The sequence below is a fragment of the Theropithecus gelada genome, chromosome 5 (assembly GCF_003255815.1).
Source record: "Theropithecus gelada isolate Dixy chromosome 5, Tgel_1.0, whole genome shotgun sequence".
Taxonomy (NCBI): domain Eukaryota; kingdom Metazoa; phylum Chordata; class Mammalia; order Primates; family Cercopithecidae; genus Theropithecus; species Theropithecus gelada.
The window spans coordinates 36,595,351-36,619,446 of record NC_037672.1 but is presented as its reverse complement, the minus strand read 5'-3'; the positions used below and the strand labels follow the sequence as shown (position 1 = coordinate 36,619,446).

The 24,096-nt window shown below is 43.6% G+C and overlaps 1 protein-coding gene across 3 annotated transcripts in view; it reads left to right on the top strand.

Annotated features, from left to right (window-relative positions):
- RELL1 (RELT like 1) overlaps positions 1–24,096 on the top strand; it is a 92,654-nt gene that overhangs the window by 17,390 nt on the left and 51,168 nt on the right. For all 3 annotated transcript variants that reach the window (XM_025386210.1, XM_025386208.1, XM_025386209.1), the window contains exons 2-3: positions 18,604–18,828; positions 20,680–20,751. In XM_025386210.1, the coding sequence (XP_025241995.1) occupies positions 18,604–18,828; positions 20,680–20,751 (297 nt within the window). The remainder of the gene's footprint in view (positions 1–18,603; positions 18,829–20,679; positions 20,752–24,096) is intronic.

Sequence of the window (24,096 nt, the reverse complement as noted above, 5' to 3'; positions counted from 1 at the left end):
CGACTTCCCTATGTCTAGGATTTTCCTGATTACTTCTGTTTAGTCGTTACTTCGTTTGCCTTTTCTGAAGTGACCTTTATTTTCTCTCCCACTGCCCCCTTTACCTTGCCCTTTCTCTAACAGCAGTAGCGGGGACTTTGCACCAGGGGACTTCAGCTGGGATATATCCTTGGAGCTCCACATTTACTCATCCTTCTTTTCCAGTTCCTATGTTCTCAGAAGCCAGCCCACGTGCCTGTCTTGCAGGAACATTGCCCGACCTAACCTGTGACTAATTGGAAAACCCTCCGTTTGGGACTTTTGTAGTTCTCTGTTTAGTCATTATCTGCTTCCTGTTCCTGGAAGGAAGGGAAACACTGGCTTGCACGCGGGGATGTGGGTGCCTGACTGGCCTTGTGGTGCCACCTGAGCAGCGCTGTGTGGTTGCTGCTCACTCACCCCCAGGGCTTACCTTTTCTGCACCCCACATTTAACACTGCCCCTTGCAGTCCAGCTCATGTGACTCCTTGTCCTTTTCTGGATGTTTTAGTTTATATCCCCAGCTGAGCTGTGAGCTTGGTGAGGATAGCAACTGCTTTGCTCTTATTACCACAGATAATAATAATCACAGCAATAATGGCTAGCATTTATCGAGTACTTAACTTGGATAAACCCTAGTAATCTCATATAAGGCTCAGAAACTATTAGTATTTTATGGATGAGGAAACTGAGGCACAGAGATGCTAACTGACTTTGCCTGGGGCCTCACAGCTAGGAAACAAATTGAACACAGTGCAGCCAAGAAAAAAGCCAGTTTCTGCTTTCGCTTCCTTGCTTCCTAGGGAGTAGTCTTGCTTCAGAGTTTGGGCCCTGCCTGCAACAGACCTTGGTTCAAATGTTGGCCCAGCCATTCCCTAGATGAGTGACTTCAACTTCAATACTTTGTTCTTGATCGTCTCCATTTCTAAGATGGGTTTAATAATAACACCTATCTCAGAGTTGTGGAGATAAGAAAAGATAATGTAAGTAAAAATTCCAGTAAAGGTTAGTTGCTGTTAGCAGTTAGTGGTAAAGTAGTTGAGCATCCTAGAGGCCCTGGATATGAAACTCATAAACCCCCAACACTCCACTGGGACATCAGTCACCATCTCCCTCTCTCCCTCTGCCTGGTCGGGAGCTGGGTCAGTCTTCCTTTCTGACACCCTTGCTTCCCTCCAGCCGGCTCAGCACCACCCATTTTTTCCCCATGTGATTAGTTTGTGTCCTATTCTGCAGGGTGGAAATGACTTGGCTGGACTTCCAACCCTAACAGGTGCCAGTTGTGCCCAGAAACCAGGGATCTAGCTCCCCAAGGATTGGTTTCCTGCACCAGCTCTCTGTAAGCTCCAAGGAATTCACTGATTTCCTAAAGGATCACCCCCTTGACCCCAGTTCTTCCCGTTGCTGCTGGAGACGGGCTGAGATGGCATGTTTCCTCCTATTTGATGGTTTTTTTCTGCCCCTTGCTACTTAGCCTTCCTCCCATAGTTTAAATAATTTCTAACTTAGTTCTTGCTTGTCCTCTTGCAAGGAATGTACATGAACAGATCTGTTAGGAATCGCAGCCATTTGGAAATTGGGCAGTAGCCTTTGGTGAGGTTGTATAAGCTTGGATTTAGCGTTCTCTTATGGATCTGGCAGTTGGGGATGAATTGGAGTCCTGTGAAAATCCAGTTGAGAGCTAGTTCCCCATGCTGGGTTTAGGAATGTGCTGCTATTTATAGCCTTTCTTTTGAATCTTTGCAAACTGGAACCTTCTGTTGATTTTGGTGAATCCAGGAGCATGCTGGTATATTTACATCCTTCAGAAAAGACTTACCCAACAAGGGTGTGAAGCTGTGGGGTGTATCAGTTGTCCAGCTCTGAAAAGAATCTACTTATTTATGTTTGTAAAAGCTGTGGGTATTTGGCAAATGGGGTGTAAGTACAGTGGACATTCTGTTCTACCAAATACGGTCTTAACAAAACTGCTTTTAAAGTTACAGTGAACTTGGGGACTTGATTACCCGGCAGCCCTTCCGCAATGAGAGAATTTGCTTTCACATGTCCGCTGGAGCAGATGTTTCAGGCACTCCTACTGTGTTGCAGGAACTGTGTTAGGGATTAGAGGTACAAACCTTCACTTCCCCACGTCCACTATGGGAAAGAGGTGTTTGACTTCAGTCAGGGTTTTCCGGCGAGTTCTGCGTCCTGTTGGGATTCCTGCCTTTGACTGTGGTATGTCTGAGTGGTGCGCTGTTGTGATGGGTGGGGAAAATGTCCTCCTAAGCTTTGGTTCTTCTGCTTGGCTCATTTCTCTGCCTCCACCCAGTGATATCATGTAGGCCACTGATTTATTTACAGAATGATGATATTACCTAACTTCTTGGGATTAGGGATTTCAAATAAAAGAATGAATGTGAAAGTGCATTGAAAAGCGTGTTATTTGGGTGGGAACTTTTTTATCTTGTACTGTGTGTTCCTATTTCATGTGTATGATTGAAAATTTTCTTTATTCCTTTCCTTTCTTTTTAAATATTTTTTCTGAAAGATTTTTTTTTTTTTTTTTTTTTTTTTGAGACAGAGTCTGGCTCTGTCGCCCGGGCTGGAGTGCAGTGGCCGGATCTCAGCTCACTGCAAGCTCCGCCCCCCGGGTTTACGCCATTCTCCTGCCTCAGCCTCCCGAGTAGCTGGGACTACAGGCGCCCGCCGCCTCGCCCGGCTAGTTTTTTTTTGTATTTTTTTTAGTAGAGACGGGGTTTCACCGTGTTCGCCAGGATGGTCTCGATCTCCTGACCTCGTGATCCGCCCGTCTCGGCCTCCCAAAGTGCTGGGATTACAGGCTTGAGCCACCGCGCCCGGCCTTCTGAAAGATTTTTAGGTGCCATGTAATTAACATTGCTGGTACAAATTATGTTTGTGGCAACCATTGAATAATAGTTTTGGAGCAATAATGTGAACACATACATCAGTGAATAAGGTGCTTTTCAACAGCTAGAGAAAGGTTATTTACCTTTATGATAGGTATAGAGGGAGATGAAGTAGTTTATACATGAGTGATTTTTTTTTTCTTTGAGACGGAGTCTCGCTCTGTCACAGTGGCACGATCTCTGCTCACTACATGCTCCGTCTCCTGGGTTCAACCCTGGGTTCAAGCAATTCACCTGCCTCAGCCTCCTGAGTAGCTGGGACTACAGGCACGTGCCATCATGCCCAGCTAATTTTTTTATTTTTAGTAGAGATGGGGTTTCACCATGTTGGCCAAGATGGTCTTGATCTCTTGACCTTGTGATCCACCCGCCTCGGCCTCCCAAAGTGCTGGCCACTGTGCCCAGTCAATGTTTTGTTTTTTGCAGTTAAAATTAATATTGGGAAATTTTGTGCTATTAGGATTTTTAAAAAATGAAGTCAGCACAAATTTCATTCACCTACAGCTGACTTCAATCTTTTTTTTTATGAAGATGATTTTTACACCACAAGAAGTTATGTGCACGTTCCAGTGTTAATCATATACCGTAGTGTCGTTGGAGAGAGGCAGCTTCTTAGTGTTTAAGGGCCTTGGGTGGGTGAATGTTGACCTGTATGCAGCCCAGCTGTGTGGTTCATCGGTGATAGTTTAACAAAGCCACCTAAAGGCGTGGGTCACTAGATAAAACCCAAGGCCACCGCCACTTACAGACACTGTTAAGCAGCATGGCTAAGAGTGTGGACTCCGGGATTCCGTTGTCTGGGTTGGATCCTGTCCTCCTACACACTGAGGCTTGTTATTGAACACGTGTGCCTCATTTTCCTCGTCTGCGAATGGGGGTAACGAGAGACACTTCCTTACAGATGCTGCGAGAGTAGAATGAGATTGCCCAGGAAGCATCCAGAACAGTGCCTGACACTGCCAACACCCCGTGAATGCTGCGGTTGACAATTATTTTAAAGTAGCAACTCATTCTTTATGACGTACCACCTTTCAGAAATAATCTGAAGCAATATTAGATTTCTGAAGCCCTGTTGCTTTAAGGTCGCTTCAAACAAATGGCTTCTAAATAATTCCATTTCTTTCTTGAATGGACATAATGTGTAATTTTAAAGGTTCGCAAGGGCCGTTAGTCAGAGTCTCTCTCCATTCCTGTTGTGCAGCCACCCAGCCCCTTCCCAGGAGACAGGCAGTGCTATCAGTAAATAAAGACTTTGGAAAAGTCCACAAATGGACAGCACCAAAAATAGCAAAAGGAGGAGGGGCAGTGAAAGAGGGAGGGAGGGGCTGGAGAACAGGAAAAGAAGATGGGGAGAGAGTCCGCAGGGAGCCCTCCCAGTCCTTGAGCCCCACGGGTATTGCTTTTCCTCACACCCCTCTCTGAGGACCCCAGTGATGGGTGCCGCCATCAGCAAGGGTCTGTGGGAATCTCCTCAGTCTTCTGTCTTAGAGGCACAGTTGGTGGCTTCCTGGCCTGTGTCTCAAAGCAAATAACTGGAGAGCTGACCTTGTTCCAGTCTGGGGTGAGGCCAGGTCAGATGAGCCTTCTGTTATATCCTGAATGCAAACCATTGTTTGAGATACTCTGGAAGAGTCCAGAAGTTGAGGTCCTTGGCCTCTCAAGACACTGAGATCCTAGAGTTAATTTCCTCCCAAGATGGAGCTTTGGGCGAGGTAGAAGGTGGGGGAGATGGGGGGATGGGGGTGGCTATAGCTGTCATCTGTGTTGGAGTTCTGTGGCTTTAAGAAATAACTTCAAATGGTAAACCTGAGACAGTGTGGAGTAGGCTAGGGACTTTCTCTGACTCTGCAAAGTTATTTTTCTCCCTTCAGTTCAAATTAAAGCCAGGGATGGTAAATATTTAGATTTCTTCTTCTTCTTTTTTTTTTTTTTTAAGATGTTTCTTTATATTGACATCACTCGAGTTTCAGTCCTTTGTTCTGGTAGCAACCTGGGGTTCAGGAATGCTCTGAGTGCCCCAGCCTGCTGCCTGTCACGAGTGTCCTGTTCCCTTTTTATCCAGCCAAATTCAGTTATTCTGTTGAGGGTCAGCATGAAGTCCTTTTTCTTTCTGGATCATCTTTGTTACTTCCCTTCTCAACCTGTGTGACATTTAAGAAGGAAGCCCCAGCTTAAGGATAGGTTATGCCCCAAATACTACATTTCAGTAATTAGATTGTAAGTTGAGATGCATTTTCCCATTAAAAATGATAATTATCATTAGTAATGATGATTTTTCAAGGCACCCGTTAGCCAAATGCATCTGAAAATAAGTTTTTATCGCTAGGCATTGCTGACTTCTGCACGTTTTGTTGGGGAAGTTGTCTGGGCTTCCATCTGTTCCCAGAGTGGTCTTTGGAACCCAGAATCAGACTCCAGTGCTCCTGTCTTGTGGTAGCATTTCAGGAATTTTAACACAATACAGGTAATTGAGGAACTGTATGCAGCTGGGGGTGGGTGGGATTTTGTTTCATGGGTGGGTGGGATTTTGTTTCATGGGTGGCTGGACTTTGGCAGGTGGGTGCCATCTGGGAGACCCCTCCCTGCCCAGTCACAGCTGCCTTTTCGGGGAAAGGTGGGGCTGTAGCCCCTGTTTGTCTAGGAATTGATCGCAAGCCAGTAGCTGCTTCAAGTTTCACTACAGAGTTCAGCACTTATTTATATACCGACTAACAGTGTTCTCCAATTCCGTTTAAGCCCATTTGTTCTCTCTACAACATATTCTTGAGCTTGGGCACATGCTGTGTCTTTATGATTGCTACTGGGGGTAGATGGTCTTAGAGACTCTGACTTTAGTTATTTCTGTAACCAAATAGGAATAATTTGGGGATGATTTTATTTTGTAGAACTCGCTTTGGTTTCTCTTCTTTTATTATTGTGGGCAGTTATTTAAACTGTATTTAAAGAATTAACTTGGCTGGGTGTGGTGGCTCATGCCTATAATCCTAGCACTTTGAAAGGCCAAGGAGGGTGGATTGCCTGAGCTCAGGAATTCGAGACCAGCCTGGGCAACATGGTGAAACTCTGCCTCTGCTAATATACAAAAAATCAACCGGGCCTCGCGGTGTGCGCCTGTAATCCCAGCTACTCGGGAGGCTGAGGCAGGAGAATTGCTTGAACCTGGGAGGCGGAGGTTAGAGTGAGCTGAGATCCTGCTACTGCACTCCAGCTTGGGTGACAGAGTGACTCTGTCTCAAAAAACAAACAGAATTAACTTAAAAGAGGTTGTTTTGCACTAGTAGTAAGCTGCTAACTACTGACTAGATAATAGGTCCTAGCTCTACCAAAGTAGGACTGAGAGGCAGTAGGTGGACTAGTTACAGATTCTGTCGTGAAACAGGATTTTTGTCCCAGGCTCTTACCAGTTTTTAACCATGTGACCTTGAGCAAGTGCAGTACCCTCAGCAATCTCCTTACTCTCAGTGTTGTGACAGTCGGAAACCCTTGGGGCTGGTAGTCTAAACTCTAAATGATGTGACGCCCTCCGAGGGGTCTAATCAGATCCATTAATGTTTATGCAGCAAACTAAGTGGAATGGAGATTGTAAATAGCCTCACATCAGGTCGGTGCAGGGTTTGCTACCAGATGAGTTTGTCAGATTTGATGTTGCTGTGAAAGGGGTTATGAAACAATTGGATTTGAGAGCTGTTGGGATTTGGCCTTGTGGACATGGAGGATGGACTTGTGTCTTCATCTCCAGCAGTGTCAGCCTAGAGTGAATTATGGATGAGGCTGCAGGAGGTTGGGGACTAGTGCAATTCTGAGAACCACGAAGAACATCAGCTCCTGCTTGTAATTTTTCAGATGAGGAAACTGAGGCCCAGAGAGGTGAAGTGACTTGTTCAGTATCACAGAGGTAGCTGGTGGCAATGGTGAATGAAGAAAAACCTCTTTAGGGAAATGAACATTTAGACATTTAGCCATCTTGGTAATCTACACCAAAAAATAGGCCCTTCTCAGATACTGTGATTTGAATGTTTGCTTAAAAAAAAAAAAAAAAAAGAAGGGTGTGTGTGTGTGTGTGCGCGCTTAAAAGCTATATTCCAGCTAACCTTGATGTGGGTTACCCACTTATCAACCAAGTCCCTTTCCCATCAAGAGTTTGTTGGTTCGGTTTGCTAGGAAACCCTAGCTTCTGAGAATGCGCACCCTTTCCTGGTAAGGAGAGGAAGAATTGCTATCAGAACCATTCTTGATCTTGATCTTGGTTGGCACAAAGCTGCTTGGGAGAGGTTACAATGGCTGCCTTGTCTGGAGTCTCTGGTTGGATCTGAGAGCTGTTTGGATTTGGCCTTGTGGACATGGAGGATGGACTTGTGTCTTCATCTCCAGCAGTATCAGCCCTGAGTGCATTGTGGATGAGGCTGCAGAAGGTTGGGGAATAGTGGAATTCTGAGAACCATGAAGGACATCAGCTCCTGCTTGTAATTTTTCCGATGAGGAAACTGAGGTCCAGGGAGGTGAAGTGAGTTGTTCAGTATCATAGAGGGAGCTGGTAGCAATGGTGAATGAAGAAAAACCCCTTTTGAGAAATGAACATTTAGACATTTAGCCATCTTGGTAATCTAGACCAAAAAATGTTAGCAACCTTCAAGCCATGCCCGCTGGGTGTGAGGAATGCCATTTCCCTGCCATTCTGTCTCAGCTCCTCTGACCACTGGGGTCAGTTAGAAATGCAAGTGTTACTTGGAAACAAGCTAGAAAACTGCTTTTGACTTTTTAGGTTGACTTCCAGCCATGCTTCATGTCTCCTCCTCAGTTCCCTGTTGTAATCTCAACAGGATCTTGGCAAAACACACATACCTCGTGGGTCCTCAGAATACAGCAAACTTACCAAAGCGCACTGGGCCCAGGAAAAACCCAAAGGCCAAACACTGGCCTTTGTGTTGTACATTTTTTATTTGTGGTGCTGTGGAAGAGAATCACACTTATCAGCTAGAGCCAAGCTCTGCCTGTTTCAGTGGCTCTTGCTGTGTGCAAAAGATTCTCAAAATGAAGTGGTGGGCTTGTTTTTGGAGAGGCAGCAAGGCTGTAGGGATCCCAGGTTATGACCTGCGTAAGATGAGCTGTGATTTGGGAGTTAGGAGGGTGATTGATTGGTGATAAGGGCAAATAGTAGAGTTTTTGGGTTGTTCGTCTGGTAAAACTGCTTTGGAGCCTGGTGGGAGCATTTTCAAAACATATCCTGCTTCTTGCTGTGCTAATTGGAATCCATAGTTTTGAAGTTTGAGGAGGCTTTATTCTAAACCAAGTTGTGAAATAGGAGAGAATAGGCCATCATTTAGCATTTTAACAGAAAAGTGGCTAAATGATGAAATATTGTTGAAAGAAAAGTAATGAAAATGTACTTTAGGCATTGGTAGATGGACAGCACTCTCTCCGAAGTCATGTTTTAAGTACGCAGACACTGAGAGTAAGAGAAAGCGTGTTTGAGCACGCAGGATCCACACTGCCTGGTTTGAATCCAGGCACTGCCACTTGGTAGCCATGTGACCTTGACCTTGGGAATATTGCCTGACCTTTCTGTGCTTCTGTTTCCCCATCTGTAATGTGAGGATAACACTGGTAACCATTTTGTAGGTTTACTGTGAAGATTCAATGCTTAGCTTAGTGTTGGCTCATAAATGCTCCACATTTGTGGTGGCGGCTGTTAGTATTGATAGTGCTGTAATAAACTAGTGTGAATCAGACATCATCGATTCTGGAACCATCTCACCCTAAACTGTTCTCTTTTGTACTCTAGCTCTGTCTGCTTTCCATTCTGATCCTGATTTGTTATTCTGCTTGGCTTCCAGCCTGCATGGCACTCCCTGAGTGGGCTCATACAGTTAGAGATTTGGGGTGCACATCTCAGCTGTGTCCTGAATGCCATTGTGCATTCTTTTCCCTGACACCTCCCTTTGGCCTCTCTGCTGAGCCTACTGTCTGCTGAAGTCCCCTCTTCTGTCCTCACCTTCCTAGTTACCAACAGATGTCATTGCTTCCTCCCTGGCTGTTCCCTAGGCTGGCTTTGAACTCCTGGGCTCAAGTAATCCTCCTACCCAAGCCTCCCCAGTCGTTGGGACTGCAGGTGTATTTTACACTGGCTTACCATTGCTTTTTGTGTTTTTTTTGTTGTTGTTGTTGAGACAGGGTCTCGCCCCCCAGGCTGACCCACCCTCCCAGTACAGTGGCACCATCATGGCCCACTGCAGCCTCCACCTCCTGGCCTCATTTGATCCTCCCATCTCAGCCACCACCCAAGTAGCTGGGACTACAGGTACGTACGCACAAGCACTCCTAGCTATCTTATTTTTTGGGGGATTTTTTTGTAGAGATGAGGTTTCACAAAACCTGTAATCTCTCCTTGCCCTCCCAAAATCCTGGGATTTCAGGCGTAAACCACCACACCAGGCGTTGCTTTTTATGTTAAAAGACAACAGAGGCACCTGTTCCCGCAACTTTCTTCCACCCACTATAAAGAAGGGCCTCAGGAAAAAGTGTATCCTTTTCTATTCCGATATTTAACTCCCTTCCTTCATATGGAAATCATCTCGAGGCCATTGCTTCATACTCCCTCTCTCTCTCTCCCTTTTGCTCCATCCCTTCTACGTATAAATACTTTGGTTTCATCCACTTAAATTCCAAACACAAATTTCTTCCCCTCACCCTGAGGGTGAACTACCCTACCCTCCTTGCTTGCTCAGACTGGGCTTCTGGAAGGAGCACAGTGAGCTCAGTGTCTCTGTTCCTGAACCCAGGGAATCCAGCTTGCATCTTGCCATCCAGTTCATTGGAAAACTGCTCCAGCAAGGCCACCAAAGATATTCTGTGGATTGTTTTTCTTTCTATTTTATTTTTGCCTATTTATTTCATTTTTTGTTTTACTTTATCTTTAGAATTTTTAAAGAACGTTTACTTCAAGAAACTACAAACAGGGAGTAAAATCCAACAAGGGAGAAGTTAAAAAATCCCAAGCTGCTCCTAAATTAGAAACTGAAGGTTTCCCATGTATTCTTAGGAATTTCTATGTGGCCTGATTTATCTGAGTTCTTCTCCAGCCTCTTTCTAAAGATTTCTCTTGGGTTGTGTCTTCGTTTGTTTTCTGTTGCTATAATGGAATACCCAAGACTGCATAATTTGTAAAGAATAGAGGTTTATTTAGCTCACAGTTCTGGAAGATGGGAAGTCCAAGATTGGATAGCCATATCTGGTAAGGGCCTCTTGCTGCTTCATGACATCAGTGACAAAATGGAAGAAATCACATGGTGAGAAAGGAAGCAGGAAAGTGCCGAGGAAGCTGAACTCGCTTTTATAACAATCTGCACTCCCAGTAACTAACCCCCTCCCATGAGAACTGACTCACTTCTGTGAGAAGAGCATGAACTCCTTCATGAGCATGGAATCCCCAAGACCCAAGCACTTCTTAAAGGTCCTACTACAGCTCAACACTGCTATACTGGAGACCACATTTCAACATGTGTTTTGGAGGGGACAGATCATATTCAAACTTTAGCAGGTTGTCTGTTTCTTTCTCTCTCTCTCTTTTTAAAAATTGTGGTAAGAACACTTAACATGAGGTCTACTCTCTGAACAAATTTTTGAGTGCACAATATAGTATTGTCAGATCTCTAGAACTTACTCATCTCGTGTAACTGAAATTTTATATTTTATGCCTGTTGATCTGCAACTATCCCTTTTCCCCTGCGTGCCAAGCCTCTGGCAAACACCATTCTACTCTCTGGTTTCTATGAGTTTGACTATTTTAGATACCTCATAAAAACAGAATTATCTAGTATTTGTCCTTCGGTGTTTGGCTTATTTCATTTAGCATAATGTCCTCAGGGTTTGCCCATGTTGTCACATTTGGCAGGATTTTCTTCTGTATAAAGCTGAATAATATTCCATTTTCATATGCCACAATTTCTTTATCCCTTTGTCTATCAATGGGCATTTTGGTGGCTTCCACATCTTGACTTTTGTAACTAATGCTGCAGAGAACATGGGAGTGCCCTCAAGATCCTGATTTCAATCCTTTTTTTGGATATGTACCCAGAAGTGGGATTTCTAGATCACATAGTAGTTATATTTTCAACCTTTTGAGAAGCCTTAATACGATCTAATATAATAGTGGCACCATTTTCCTTTGTATTTTAGTTGCACTCTCTTATAGCATCGAATCCAGCTGACTACTTACCTCTTCTTGAAACTCCTTCCTCTCTGTCCTAAAGTGGAGCTCTGGCTGTTCATCCTAGAGTGGAGCTCTGGCTGTTCTTCCTGAGCTTCTGAGTGGAGCAGATCCAGTTGCTCAATGTGTATTTCCATCTGGATGTCCCCTGCTTACCTCTATCTCTGCCTCAAAACTGAACTGTGATGTTGTCCTCGGGAGGCCAAGTGAATTCGTTTGCTAGAGCTGCCTAACAATGTACCACAGACAGGGTGGCTTCAATAACAGAGAAGTCCAAGAGGAATGTGTCAGCAAGGTTGCCTCCTTCTGAGGGCTATGAGAGAATCTGTTTCATGCCTCTCTCCTGGGTTCTGGTGATTTGCTGGCAATCTTTGGTGTACCTTGGCTTGTAAAAGAAGCATCATCCAGATCTTTGCCTTTTTCTTCACGCATTGTTTTCCCTGTGTCTGTCTCCACATTTCCCCTTTTCAGAAGGATACCAATCATATGGGACTAGGGTCCATCCCGATGACTTTATGTTAACTAGATGACCTATGTGAAGTTCCTATCTCCAAATACATTCTGAGGTATTGGGGGTTAGGAGTTCAACATATAAATTTAGGAGGGGGTGACAAAATTCAAATTATAACACCAAGCAAACTTATTTTCAGATATTTCCCATCACAATGAATGGGACCATGTCCACTATGTTGCTCAAGCAGAAACTTGGACGTCATTCTTATTACATCACTTGCCCTTATATTAATTTGGGTTCAAGAACTCAGAGAACCGAGAGGCAAAATTTCGAAATAGGAAACCTAGCATCCCTCAGACCTCACAAAGGGGTCTGTGACTCTCAAATGACTGACAGCCTCTGCTCTACATACTTTTTAAAGTGTCTACCATCTTGGTACAAAAGTAGTACATACTCATTTTAGAAAGTTACACAAAAGTATAAAGAAAAAATTAAATTAATTTCGTTATTTTAGCACCCAGAATCACTTAGTATTTTGGTTTTGGCTTTGTATCTTCATGTATTTTTCTTTTTTAAAAAAACTAGTTGGATCGTAGTGCATGTAAGATTTTGAGTCCAGCTTTTGAAATTCAACATTGGGTCATAGTGTTTTCCCATATCTTCACAAAAAATTTCGTAGATCTTTAAATAGTGCATGTTATTTCATCAAATGAAACACAGTGACTTAGATATGTTCTTATTTTCTCATTGCAAATATGCAGGTGTTGCTGTTTTTTGACCTTTATAAATAATGCAACAACCTTTGCTATTTGGACTAAATAATTGTTCGTGATTTAGACATGATTCAGCTAGGGGTGAAGAAGAAGGAGGGATACAGTGTTTCTCAGCAAATTATTAGTGTAAATTGAAGGAAAATTAAACCTACTGTCATGTGTGTCCATGTGAAGAGACCACCAAACAGGCTTTGTGTGAGCAACAAGGCTGTTTATTTCACCTGGGTGCAGGCTGGCTGAGTCTGAAAAGAGAGTCAGTGAAGGGAGATAAGGGTGGGGCTGTTTTATAGGATTTGGTAGGTAAAGGAAAATTACAGTCAAAGGGGGTTGTTCTCTGGCGGGCAGGAGTAGGAGGTCACAAGGTGCTCAGTGGGGGAGCTTTTGAGCCAGGATGAGCCAGGAAAAGGAATTTCACAAGGTAATGTCATCAGTTACGGCAGGAACCGGCCATCTGGATGTGTACGCGCAGGTCACAGGGGATATGATGGCTTAGCTTTGGCTCAGAGGCCTGACACCTACTGAAGTTTATAAATGTTTTAGACATTATGTATGAATAGTCACTTTGTCATTTAAAAGCTATTTTTCATTGGATTGTTAAGGTAGATCACAATATATTCTCCACCCTGCATCTTTCTTGTTAGCTATTCTTTATAATGCTCAACAGCGCTGTCCAAAAAAACTTTCTGGGATGGTGGAAATGTTCTTTATCTGGCCTGTCCAGTATGGTAGCAGTTAGCCACACATGGCCACTGGGCACTTGAAGTGTGGCTCATGCAACTGAGGAACTGAATTTTTAACTTTATTTAAATTCATTTGGCTTAAATTTACATTTAAATAGCTACGTGTGGCTAGCAGCTATCTTACTAAATAATGCAGGTCTTTTATGATTATGACTAAAATGCAGTGCCCACTTTTTTGTAGACACTCTTCTGAATGCTTTACCTATTAATATTGTTTAATCTTCACAATGACACCATGCAGCAGGCTTCCAGTTACTTCTGCTGTATAACAAACAACCCCAAAGCTTAGCGGCTGAAAACAGCAATCATTTCTTGTGTTTAAGGATCTGTTATACAATTTGGGCAGGGTTCATCAGAGACAGCTCATCTTTGCCCCATGCAGCATCAGTTGGGACTATAGGATCTACTTTTATTATGGCTATTACTGGCTGATAAGTTGATGCTTGCTATTTTCTCTCCGCAGGGAAGCTTAGGCTTCCTCACAGCATGGTGACTGGGTTCCAGGAGCAAGTGCCCCAAGAAACAGAAAGTGGACGTTGTCAGTTTCTTGTTGCCTGAGGCTGCAAAGTGATAATGCATCACTCCCAGCACATTCTGTGGGTCAGGGAGAGAAGAGTATAAATGTAAGGGAAGGAGATACAGACCTCACCTCTCAGGAGAAGCAGTATCAAATAATTTTGAAGCTGGAAACCAAAAAGTATCTGAGACAGGTCTCAATCAATTTAGAAGTTTATTTTGCAAAGGTTAAGGACATGCCCAGAGAAAAGGATCTCAAATCCACAGGAACAATCTGTGGTTCATGGCATTTTCCAAAGAAGATTTTGAGGGTTTCAATACTTAAAGAGGAAAGAGGGAGCAGATGGCCACATTACTGAATCTACCTGTTGCAAGGGAAAAGGAGCGAGCAGGGTGATAGTCAATTATGTCAGTCAGTCAACACTTTACCTAAGATAAGGTGAGCATGGAGTAGCTAGCTACCTGTGCAGATGCTTAACCTTTTATCGGTAGCTATCTGCCTAAGAACAAAAGGAAAGGCAGTTTCTTGAATGACTCAGCTTTCAGCTTAATTTTTTCCTTTTGGCATAGTAAACTGGGGTCCGAGATTAGATTTTTATTTCACAGGGCCATCCTTTAAAATTATCACAGATTAGTCACATTGATTTTGATCCTTTTTATGAGAGGAAACAGAGTACAGAACAGTTAAAATTGCTCGCCTAAGATGACATGTCTAGTATGTGGCCAGATAACTTGTCTGTTATTTCTGCCAGGTCTGAGTTTTTAATCTGAGTACTCTCATGCGCTCCGTATGAAGAGACCACCAAACAGGCTTTGTGTGAGCAATAAAGCTTTTTAATCACCTGGGTGCAGGTGGGCTGAGTCTGAAAAGAGAGTCCGCGAAGGGAGATAGAGGTGGGGCTGTTTTGTAGGATTTGGTAGGTAAAGGAAAATTAGTCAAAGGGGGTTGTTCTTTGGCAGGCAGGGGTAGGGGTCGCAAGGTGCTCAGTGGGGGAGCTTTTGAGCCAGGATGAGCCAGGAAAAGGAATTTCATCAGTTAAGGCAGGAACAGGCCATTTTCACTTCTTTTGTGGTGGAATGTCATTAGTTAAGGCAGGAACCGGCCATGTATGTGCAGGTTGCAGGGGATATGATGGCTTAGCTTTGGCTCAGAGGCTGAACAAGTGCTATATTGCATCTCCCTATAATTTGTATGCTTCGCTAATTTAGATTCATATCTTCAGTTTTTTCATGGCACGATAATTATGAAATTAAGTGAATGACACGTTTGTAAGTCACAGAGCTCTGTAGATACGTAGTGTTTGTAAGGGTTTGCCGCATGTCAAATTCACCATGAAGATGTAACAGGACGAGTCGCAGACAAAACTCCTCAGACACCGAAATAAAGAAGGAAGGGGTTTATTCGGCCAGGGGCCTCGGCAAGACTTCTGTCTCAAGAGCCGAGCTCCCCGAGTGAGCAATTCCTGCCCCTTTTCAACTCCTGTCCCTTTTAAGGGCTCACAACTCTAAGGGGGTGCGTGTGAGAGGGTCGTGACTGATTGAGCAAGCAGGGGGTACGTGATGGGGGGCTGCATGCACCGGTAATTAGATCAGAACAAAACAAGATAGGAATTTTCACAGTGCATTTCTGTACAATGTCTGTAATCTATAGATAACAGAACCGATTAGGTCAGGGGTCGATCTTTAACTACCAGGCCCAGGGTGCGGCGTCGGGCTGTCTGCCTGTGGATTTCATTTCTGCCTTTTAGTTTTTACTTCTTTCTTTGGAGGCAGAAACTGGGCATAAGACAATATGAGGGGTGGTCTCCTCCCTTAAAGACACCTTCTCAATCACCTGAGTCAGAGGGAGGTGTTTGACTCCAATTCTGAGCCCCTCTGCTTTCATCGGTTTCCCATTGTCTCCCCAAAAAGCATTTATTATCACCCCCATATTGAAACAGACGGTGATTCTGAGGAACGCTCCTTGATCTCAGCGTGCTGCTTACTTCACCTATTCTTGTTGCATGGAATATGTGTTATATAAAGGAATTAATAAAGAAAACTCATTGTTTTAGGACCATAAAAGGAGTTAAATAAATGTTTCTGGTTTTTATTGAAAATAAGCCATGAGGTTAAACTCTAACTTAGATGGTATATTGCATATATTTAGTGATTTATTTATTATATTGATTCTTCAGGGAGAAATCAGAAAACACAGGCTATTTCAAATTCTGGAGGTTGTCTGATAAAGTAATGAATGCAACCTCTTACAAACCTGAGAAACCAATTATTTCCTTTCATGTTCAAAGATAATGGATATTTCCATGTGAAAGAGAGGTAGCCTTTGTTCTGTGGCCTCTGGTTTGCAAATCAACTTCTGTTTGATATTGTTTGCTGCTGTGATGAACTGTGCTCATTTCATACCAGGTATTTGTTCCCATTATGATGCAGGAGTTTGTAACTGGGGTCACTTTGTAAACTGGGGACCTCCCGGCTGGCAAAGCCCTGCCCAGGCCTCGCTTGGCTACGCTGGAGTGTTTCAGCTCTCGCCTTTGGTATAGCTTGTACCCGCTTTCAGCAGTTCCCAAGCTCTTGTAGTGCACCCAAGAAGAATGAGGATACACGACACATTGAAGGGTGAGGAGGGCAGAGAAGAATTTTGTTGAGGAATGAAAACGGCTTTCAGCAGAGAGGCAATGTGGGGTTCTAGGGAATGGTTCCCCTACTTGAAGTTCCTCCCGTGTGGCTGGGTCTGGGGCCTTTTATGGACTCAGAACGGGGGGTGCGTGCTGATTGGTTTGTGAGGAAAGTGCACCAAACGGAAAGACAAGTCCTCCATCTGGTCCGAGGATTTAATTGTAACTTGGCTTTCAGGCTTTAAACTGTCTTCAGCATGGAGGTGGGGTTTCACTAGGGACCCGCCCCTGTCTGCCTGGGCATTTGGCCGCCTCCTGCCGCTCTCACTTACAATATGGATTCTTTTCTCACCAAAATTCTCTTGAGAAAGCTTATATTTAAAGGTCTCTAGCTTTCCAATTTCTGGGTTTCTTGAGCAATGTGTGTGAACCTCCCTTGATGAAGAAAAGCTCATTTTATCCCTTCACAGTCAGGATATTCTAAATACTGAAGCTTCGTTTCAGTCAAACCCGGCAGTTTTCTTTGGTTCTCATCTACCTGACTCCCCCACCTTCATTTTGTACTTCTGTCCTCATTTTTCCATGGCATGGTGCTCTGCTGATTCTTTTGCTACACAGTGTATTCTTCCTGAACTCCGGCGTCAAGTGATCTGCCTGCCTTGGCCTCCCAAAATGTTGGGATTACAGGCATGAGCCACTGTGCCCAGCCTAAATACTAATAGTGGTAGCTAACACATTTATAGTGCTTACTGTGTGACGGGAACATATATAAGGCTAACTTTTTAATAATTTTTAATTTAATTTAATTTAATTTTTTTTTTTTTTTTTTGAGACGCCTTGCTCTGTCACCCAGGCTGAAGTGCAGTGGTGCAATCTCGGCTCACTGCAACCTCTGCCTCCCAGGCTCAAGCGATCCTCTCACCTCAGCCTTCCAAGTAGCTGGAACTACAGTTGTGTACCACAATGCCCAGCTAATTTTTGCATTTTTAGTGGAGATGGGGTTTCACCATGTTGCTCAGGCTGGTCTCAAACTCCTGATCTCAAGTGATTTGCCCCCCTCTCAGCCTCCCAAGGTGCTGTGATTACAGGTGTGAGCCACTGTGCCCAGCCCAGTGTGTTCTTCCTGCTGTCTCAATTGGCCACATGGTATAATTGTGTGCTCCAGGCTCACTGCTTTCTGGAGTCCATGTGGCACCCCTGCAGGCTAAGATATCAAACTGCCTCTCATATATATTTTCATATGATACTTTGACATGTCTAAAGGCAACAACTTCCCCTTTTCTCCAAAAGATACCCACTTCACAGCTTCCCTATTCTTGAAGTCATAAAATAGATCCTCACTGTTCTTTTCTCTTCTAGTACCCCGTGTGTTCCTTCCACAGCATTTCTCACAATCTGTCACGATCGGCCCATGCATACTTGTTTAATGGCTATTTCTGATGCCATCCTACAAGCCTCAAGATGGCAGGGGCTGCGTTACGTTGTTCATCACTCTGTCCAGTTCCCACCTAGTGTGGTGCTTGTCACATAACTGGCATGCGTTCAATGTTTATGGGGATTAGTGAACAGATAAACAAGTGCACTCACTTCCATTTTTATGTTTGCGCCCCGGGCCAAGATCTTGATGCTATCCCTGACTTTTCCCTCTCTTCATACTCTAGATCTGCTAGTTTACTCAGTCCTCCTAGAATGTAAGCTGCATGAGGACAACGATCTCTGCCTGTTTTGCTCAGTGTGATGTGCTTGCATCACAAGTGCCTAGAACGGTGCCTGGCATGTGGGTGACTATTTGCTATGTTGATTGCTAGTTTACATGTAATAATTTATTTCATCTTCATAACAATCCTAGAAGTGTGGGTAAGTAGTATTAGTATGCCCATTTCATAAGAAACCAAAGCATCAAGAGGTTAATTAAGTTCTTGTCCATTGTCACAGAGCTGCTAAATGGTGGAGCTAGGCATTAACTTGAGTGTCCTGAGGCCGTTCTCTTAATCACTAAGAACCGTGCTATAATGTAATGTAATGTTTATGTAATGTTTGTAATGTTACATGTAATGTTTTTGTGTTTGTTCTGTGCTGGACCCTTCACTACAACCCTGTATACTCATTCCACAATGAAGAAGCAGCTGTCTTCAAAGGGTTTTTTAAAAAATGACCCAGTGTGGGACCCGGTTCATGAGTAACAGAGTTAAACTCAGAGTGTTTGAGCCCAGACCTGGGCTATCTTGTGCCTCCGCAGCCAGACCCACCAGTCTCCATGGCCTGTGGTTTTGGGAGCAGACCCTGATTTACTCTGAACTTTACCTGATAGTCATTAGGTTTTTCTTGCCCTGGACAGATACCTAATGCAGCATGCATGTTTCTTTCTGTAGACAATGGGAGCAGCCGCACATTGCACTCCAGAACAGAGACGACCCCGTCGCCCAGCAACGATACTGGGAATGGACACCCAGAATATATTGCATATGCGCTTGTCCCTGTGTTCTTTATCATGGGTCTCTTCGGCGTCCTCATTTGCCACCTGCTTAAGAAGAAAGGCTATCGTTGTACAACAGAAGCAGAGCAAGATATCGAAGAAGAAAAGGTTGAAAAGATAGGTAAATAACCAGGGTTCTTTTTATTGGGGGTGAGGAGACAGTTTTAAAATATGAAATCAGTGATATATGCTTTCCATCTCTCTGAGGCAGAATGATCCATTTTAGTGGCAGGTGGTGCAGTGTAGCATAAGTGCAGATGCGCAGTAATTATACCTAGTTTGAAAACTTGCTTTCTTTACTGAATACCTGACCTGCCAGACAGGGCACCCATTCTTGCCCAGTGGCCTTAGACAAGTTATTGTGTACTCTGAGTCTGCTCTGTATAATTTTACTTAAATGTATTTTTAATTAATTTAATCTTATTCATTTGACATTTTAATTTAATTTCAATGAGGAAAACAGTCCTCACCCTTTGGGGTTTCTGTGAAATTTAGAGGAAAGATGCATTTGGTGTTTGGAATATATGACCACTCATTAAATATTAATCCTTACTATTATTATGGAATCAGATTTGAATAAGAGTGAAGGAAAAATTAAAATAGGTCTCACCATGTTTGTGATGTTGCTTTTGCTGGGGGAGTTCTATCTTAAATATTTGTGATTGGAATTCGTGTTCATTAAGTAAACGATCATGTGTACAGTGCAGAAAAAGGTATGGCAAGAACTGGTGCCTTAGCACTAACTTCAGGCTGTCTCATCTTTTTCTCCTAACGTGGAGCCATAAGGTAGTGTTTAGAAAAACCTGGGAGACGAAATCCTGTTTTCTCCGCTGATGTTTCTTTCCCATCATCTTTAGGGATGTTTCCTGACTTGGGCCTTGAGAGGTAGTAGGTGACTCCCCCTATTCCTTTCGGCCCCACTAAGGGCAGTTTATGGAGAAAGGTGACATTGAAGTAGGTTGCCCTTCGGGCAAAGCAGGACTGGCTGGGGGGAGGTTCCTCGTTCCTTGCCAGCTTGCTGGACTGTTGGTTTTTCCCACCCCCACTGACCTTTGAGGCTGAGAAGGAATAGGATTGCATGATGAGTCATGTATGAGCCTGTGAGCAAACCGAAGCCAAGTGTTTGTCAACAGCAAGTGGAGCCTCCCCCTCTCCTCCTTCCCAGATGCTCTGTAGGTTGGCTTAGCAGCCAGCTTCTGAGCTGTCTAACTAAACATGCATGTTCACGTGGGGGAAAGCTGACCTTTGGATGGAGAAGACATTTTCCTTGTAAATGAGTAGGACATTGCACACCTTGATGTATTCTCTGTGAACTAGGATGGAGTATTTCAACCCTCCCTTGTTCTCCTTGTCTTATTGAAACAGATTTTGCAGATTGGTTTCGGAGTGGTTTGCTTTTTTTCCCAAAGACCATCATGTACACTCCTGGTACAGAGTCCCCAAAGTAAACTGAGTTTGTGGACAAATAACCAAGCCCTGAATGTAGGTAATTTGAAAGTGTATTTCAGAGGATAGGACAGTCTGATGAACATGGATGAATTATGATCCAATTTTAAAAGGAAATTAATATTGTAAATTGATATAGTAAGTCTACAATTAAAATAAAATCCAAGGAGAATTTTTTCTTTTTAAATGAGCTTTCTTCTTCCCATTTCTCCTAAGGCTTTAAGGAAATGATGAGAGAGAAATAATAATGAGGACTGGTACAAATGCATTTTCAAATTATTGTCTGGAAAGTGAGTGAGCATTTGAACTTCAGAAAAGATAGACGGACAGCTCTGATACTTTCTCTTTATGCTTGTTATGCATGAGGAAGTTTGGGGCTGGAGGGAGAAAGCCTAGAATCGTAGCACCTTGGGTGATCTCCTGAGGCTCCTGGAAACTGTTCAGTGAGGTCTTGGGTTCTAAGACTGATTGACTTGATGCTGGTGACCAGTTGTAACCTGTTCTCCCCTCCTCTTTTCTCTTTCAGAATTGAACGACAGTATGAATGAAAACAGTGACACTGTTGGGCAAATCGTCCACTACATCATGAAAAATGAAGGTGTGGACCTTTTAGTGTTCCAAAACAATTCAGTATTCCTATCCTTTATTAAAAACCTGCTTCCAAGAGTCAAGATTTACGTAGACTCTCTTATTGACTTCACCTAAGCTTTCTAACACCTCAGCTGCCAGCATTATTGAGCTACGCAAGTTTCACATGAGTGAGTTTTCTAAGCATGAGTTGGTCTAAGCGTTGCAGAGACCCAGCCCTGGAGCTCTGTCAGCTGGTGTTCAAATCCTGGCCTCGCTGCTTACTGGTTGTGTGCAATTTGGGGAAACTACATTGCCTTGTTTCATGAGGTACAGTTTCTTCCTGTAAAATGAGGATAATAATACTTACCTCAGCCTGGCACGGTGGCTCACATCTGTAATCCCAGCACTTTGGAAGGCTGAGGTGGGAGGATTACTTGAGGCCAGGAGTTCAAGACCAGCCTGGGCAACATAGGAGACCCCATGTCTTCAAAAAAAAGTTAAAAAGACCAGGTGTGGTAGCTCATACCTTGTAATCCCAGCACTTTGGGAGGCCGAGGTGGGTGGCTCATCTGAGGTCAGGAGTTCGAGACCAGCCTGGGCAACATGGTGAAACCCCGTCTCTACTAAAAATACAAAAAACTAGCCAGGCTTGGTGGCGGGTGCCTGTAATCCCAGCTACTTGGAGGCTGAGGCAGGAGAATCACTTGAACCTGGGAGGCAAAGGTTGCAGTGAGTCGAGATCATGCCATTGCACTCCAGCCTGGGTGACAGAGCAAAACTCCATCTCAAAAAAAAAAAAGGTAAAACAAAATTAGTGAGGCATGGTGGCACATGCCTGTGTTCCCAGCTACTTGGGAGGCTGAGATGGGAGGATCACTTGAGCTCAGGATTTCAAAGCTGCAGTGAGCTGTGATCACACCACTGCACTCCAGCCTGAGTAACAGAATGAGACTCTAAGAAAAGAAACAAAAATAATAATATTTACTTCACAGCATTTTTGGTACATAGTATACATAGAGGGCTTAGTATAGAAAGCACTCAAATATTGTCTGTTTTTTTGGTGTGTGCTTTAAAAAATTGTGGTAAAATACACATAACATAAAATTTTGTTCTGTTACCATTTTAAAGTACACACTTCAGTGGGATTAAGTACATTCACAGTGTTGAACATGCATCTCCACTGTCTAGTTCCACAACTTTATATCATCCCAAACGGAAGCTCTGGACCCGTTAGGTAGCCACTCCCTCCTCCCCCGGCCACTGGCAGCTGCTGCTGTGCTTCTGTTTGTCTGTTCTATGTCATCCTTTCTCCCGCTAACACTTTGTTACAAAGTTGAACTTTTATGAAATTGAGGATTTTTTCACCCTGAAATGTATTCTACATTGTCATCTTAAATGGAAGATTAATTTAATCTTGAGTGAAGAAACTCTGGGGTCATTGTTCTGAGCACTGGTTATTCCCTCCATAGCACACCATGCCCTCAGTGATATTTAAGGCGTGTGGGATTCCTTGCCCACTTGCTCCATAGCTGTGGATTCTCACACTTTGAATTCTCATGACAATTGAAAAGCAAATGTTTCCCCTGGGCTTTGTCTTTGCTTTAGTCAGCATGGACTCATGGACTGTGCACTGATGATAGAGCTGAGCCATTTTTCTAAACGTTGAAATACACCACACTCATCAGTAAATACCTGCTCCTCTGCCCTCAGGCCCTGCCCCACACTCCCAGATCCTCACTACTCCACAAGAGCATCTGCCTGCCCAGCCTGTCTGTCAGTTTGACTCTCTTCAACTGTTTTTGACTTAGAGAAACAGCAGTTTCATATGGTTGAGCATAATTTTCATCGCTGTTTTCAGAATGTGCTTTATGCTTTTGGCATAGATCTGAGTGCTTTATATACGTAATCTCATTTAATCCTCAAAACATGCTTATAAAGTTGGTTCAATTACACCCATTTTACAGATGAAGAAAGAAGGTTCCAAGTAGTTAAACTTACATGGTTAGTGAGCAGCCCAGCTCTGTCTGTCTGGTTTCAAATTCAGCATTCTTTTCAACCACACAGTATTGTCCCTCCTCTCTTCTAACGTGCAGTTGTCAATTTCTACAGTCTATAAAATCAGACAACCAAACTTATTTGGATGATGTTTAAAATAACAAAACAGACCAGAATACTTGGATTTTGATCTCTGTCTTCCAGAGACCTTCCTTCAGGGCATAATAGTTGGTGATACTGTTGTTGAGTACTCAATCATGGATGTTTCTTTTACATGAAAAAAAGTGCTTTTTAATTTGCCCAAGCAATGCATGAATATGTCCTTGGCATAGGAAAATGTACCCATTCTGGAAGTGTGCAGCGTAAGGCGTGGATGACCCCCTCACTGCCCCTGTGCCTTTCACATTCCAAACTGCCTTTCTTGGCTGTGGAGAGCTTGCAGGCCTTTGGGACCTGGGCTTCTGAAAGCTGGAGCAGTTGCCAAATTTGTGATGATGCATGAAATGGGTTACTGACAGTTGAATCAGTCGAAATAAGTAAACTGTGAGAACCTTGCCAAGGGCTGAAGTTCTCATGTATCGACGTCATAGTACTCCTGAGGGTTTGCTGTATGCTGGGCCTGTTCTGTGGGCTTTCCAGGGACTCCAGGATCTCGACATTTTCTTCCCATGTTACAAACTGAAGCCCACCGTACTTAACTAAGTTTCCAGTGTTGCACTACTGGAAAGTGGTGGAGCTGGGATTGGAATTGAGGTGTTCTGATTCCATAGTCTGTTATTTTAACCAGTTACTGTAGTACCTCTGTCCAGGTGGCATGAAAGAGGGATGGAAAACTTAACTCCTTTCAAAGAGAGACAGTATATAGCTGGGTTAGTTTGTAGAAATCTTAAGCATTAACTCAATAAATTCTTAAAAGTACCGGCTGGGCATAAGTGGCTCATGCCTGTAATCCCAGCACTTTGGGAGGCTGAGGTGGGAGGATCGCTTGAGGTCAGGAGTTCGAGACCAGCCTGGCCAACATGGTGAAACCCCATCTCTACTAAAAGTGTAAAAATTAGCTGGGCATGGTGGTGCATATCTGTAGTCCCAGCTACTTGGGAGACTGAGGCAGGAGAATCACTTGAACCCAGGAGGCAGAGGCTGCAGTGAGCCAAGATGGCACAGTCACCACACTCCAGCCTGGGCGACAGAGTGAAACTCTGTCTCCAAAATAAATAAATAAATAAATAAATAAATAAATAAATAAATAGATAAATAAAAATAAAAGTGCCAGATGACATAGGCCCTTTAATCACCCTATTTTGTAGATTGGGAAACAGAGACCCAGAGGATAAGACACTTGTTCAAAGTCACATAAGCAGGTATGGCAGGATGGTGC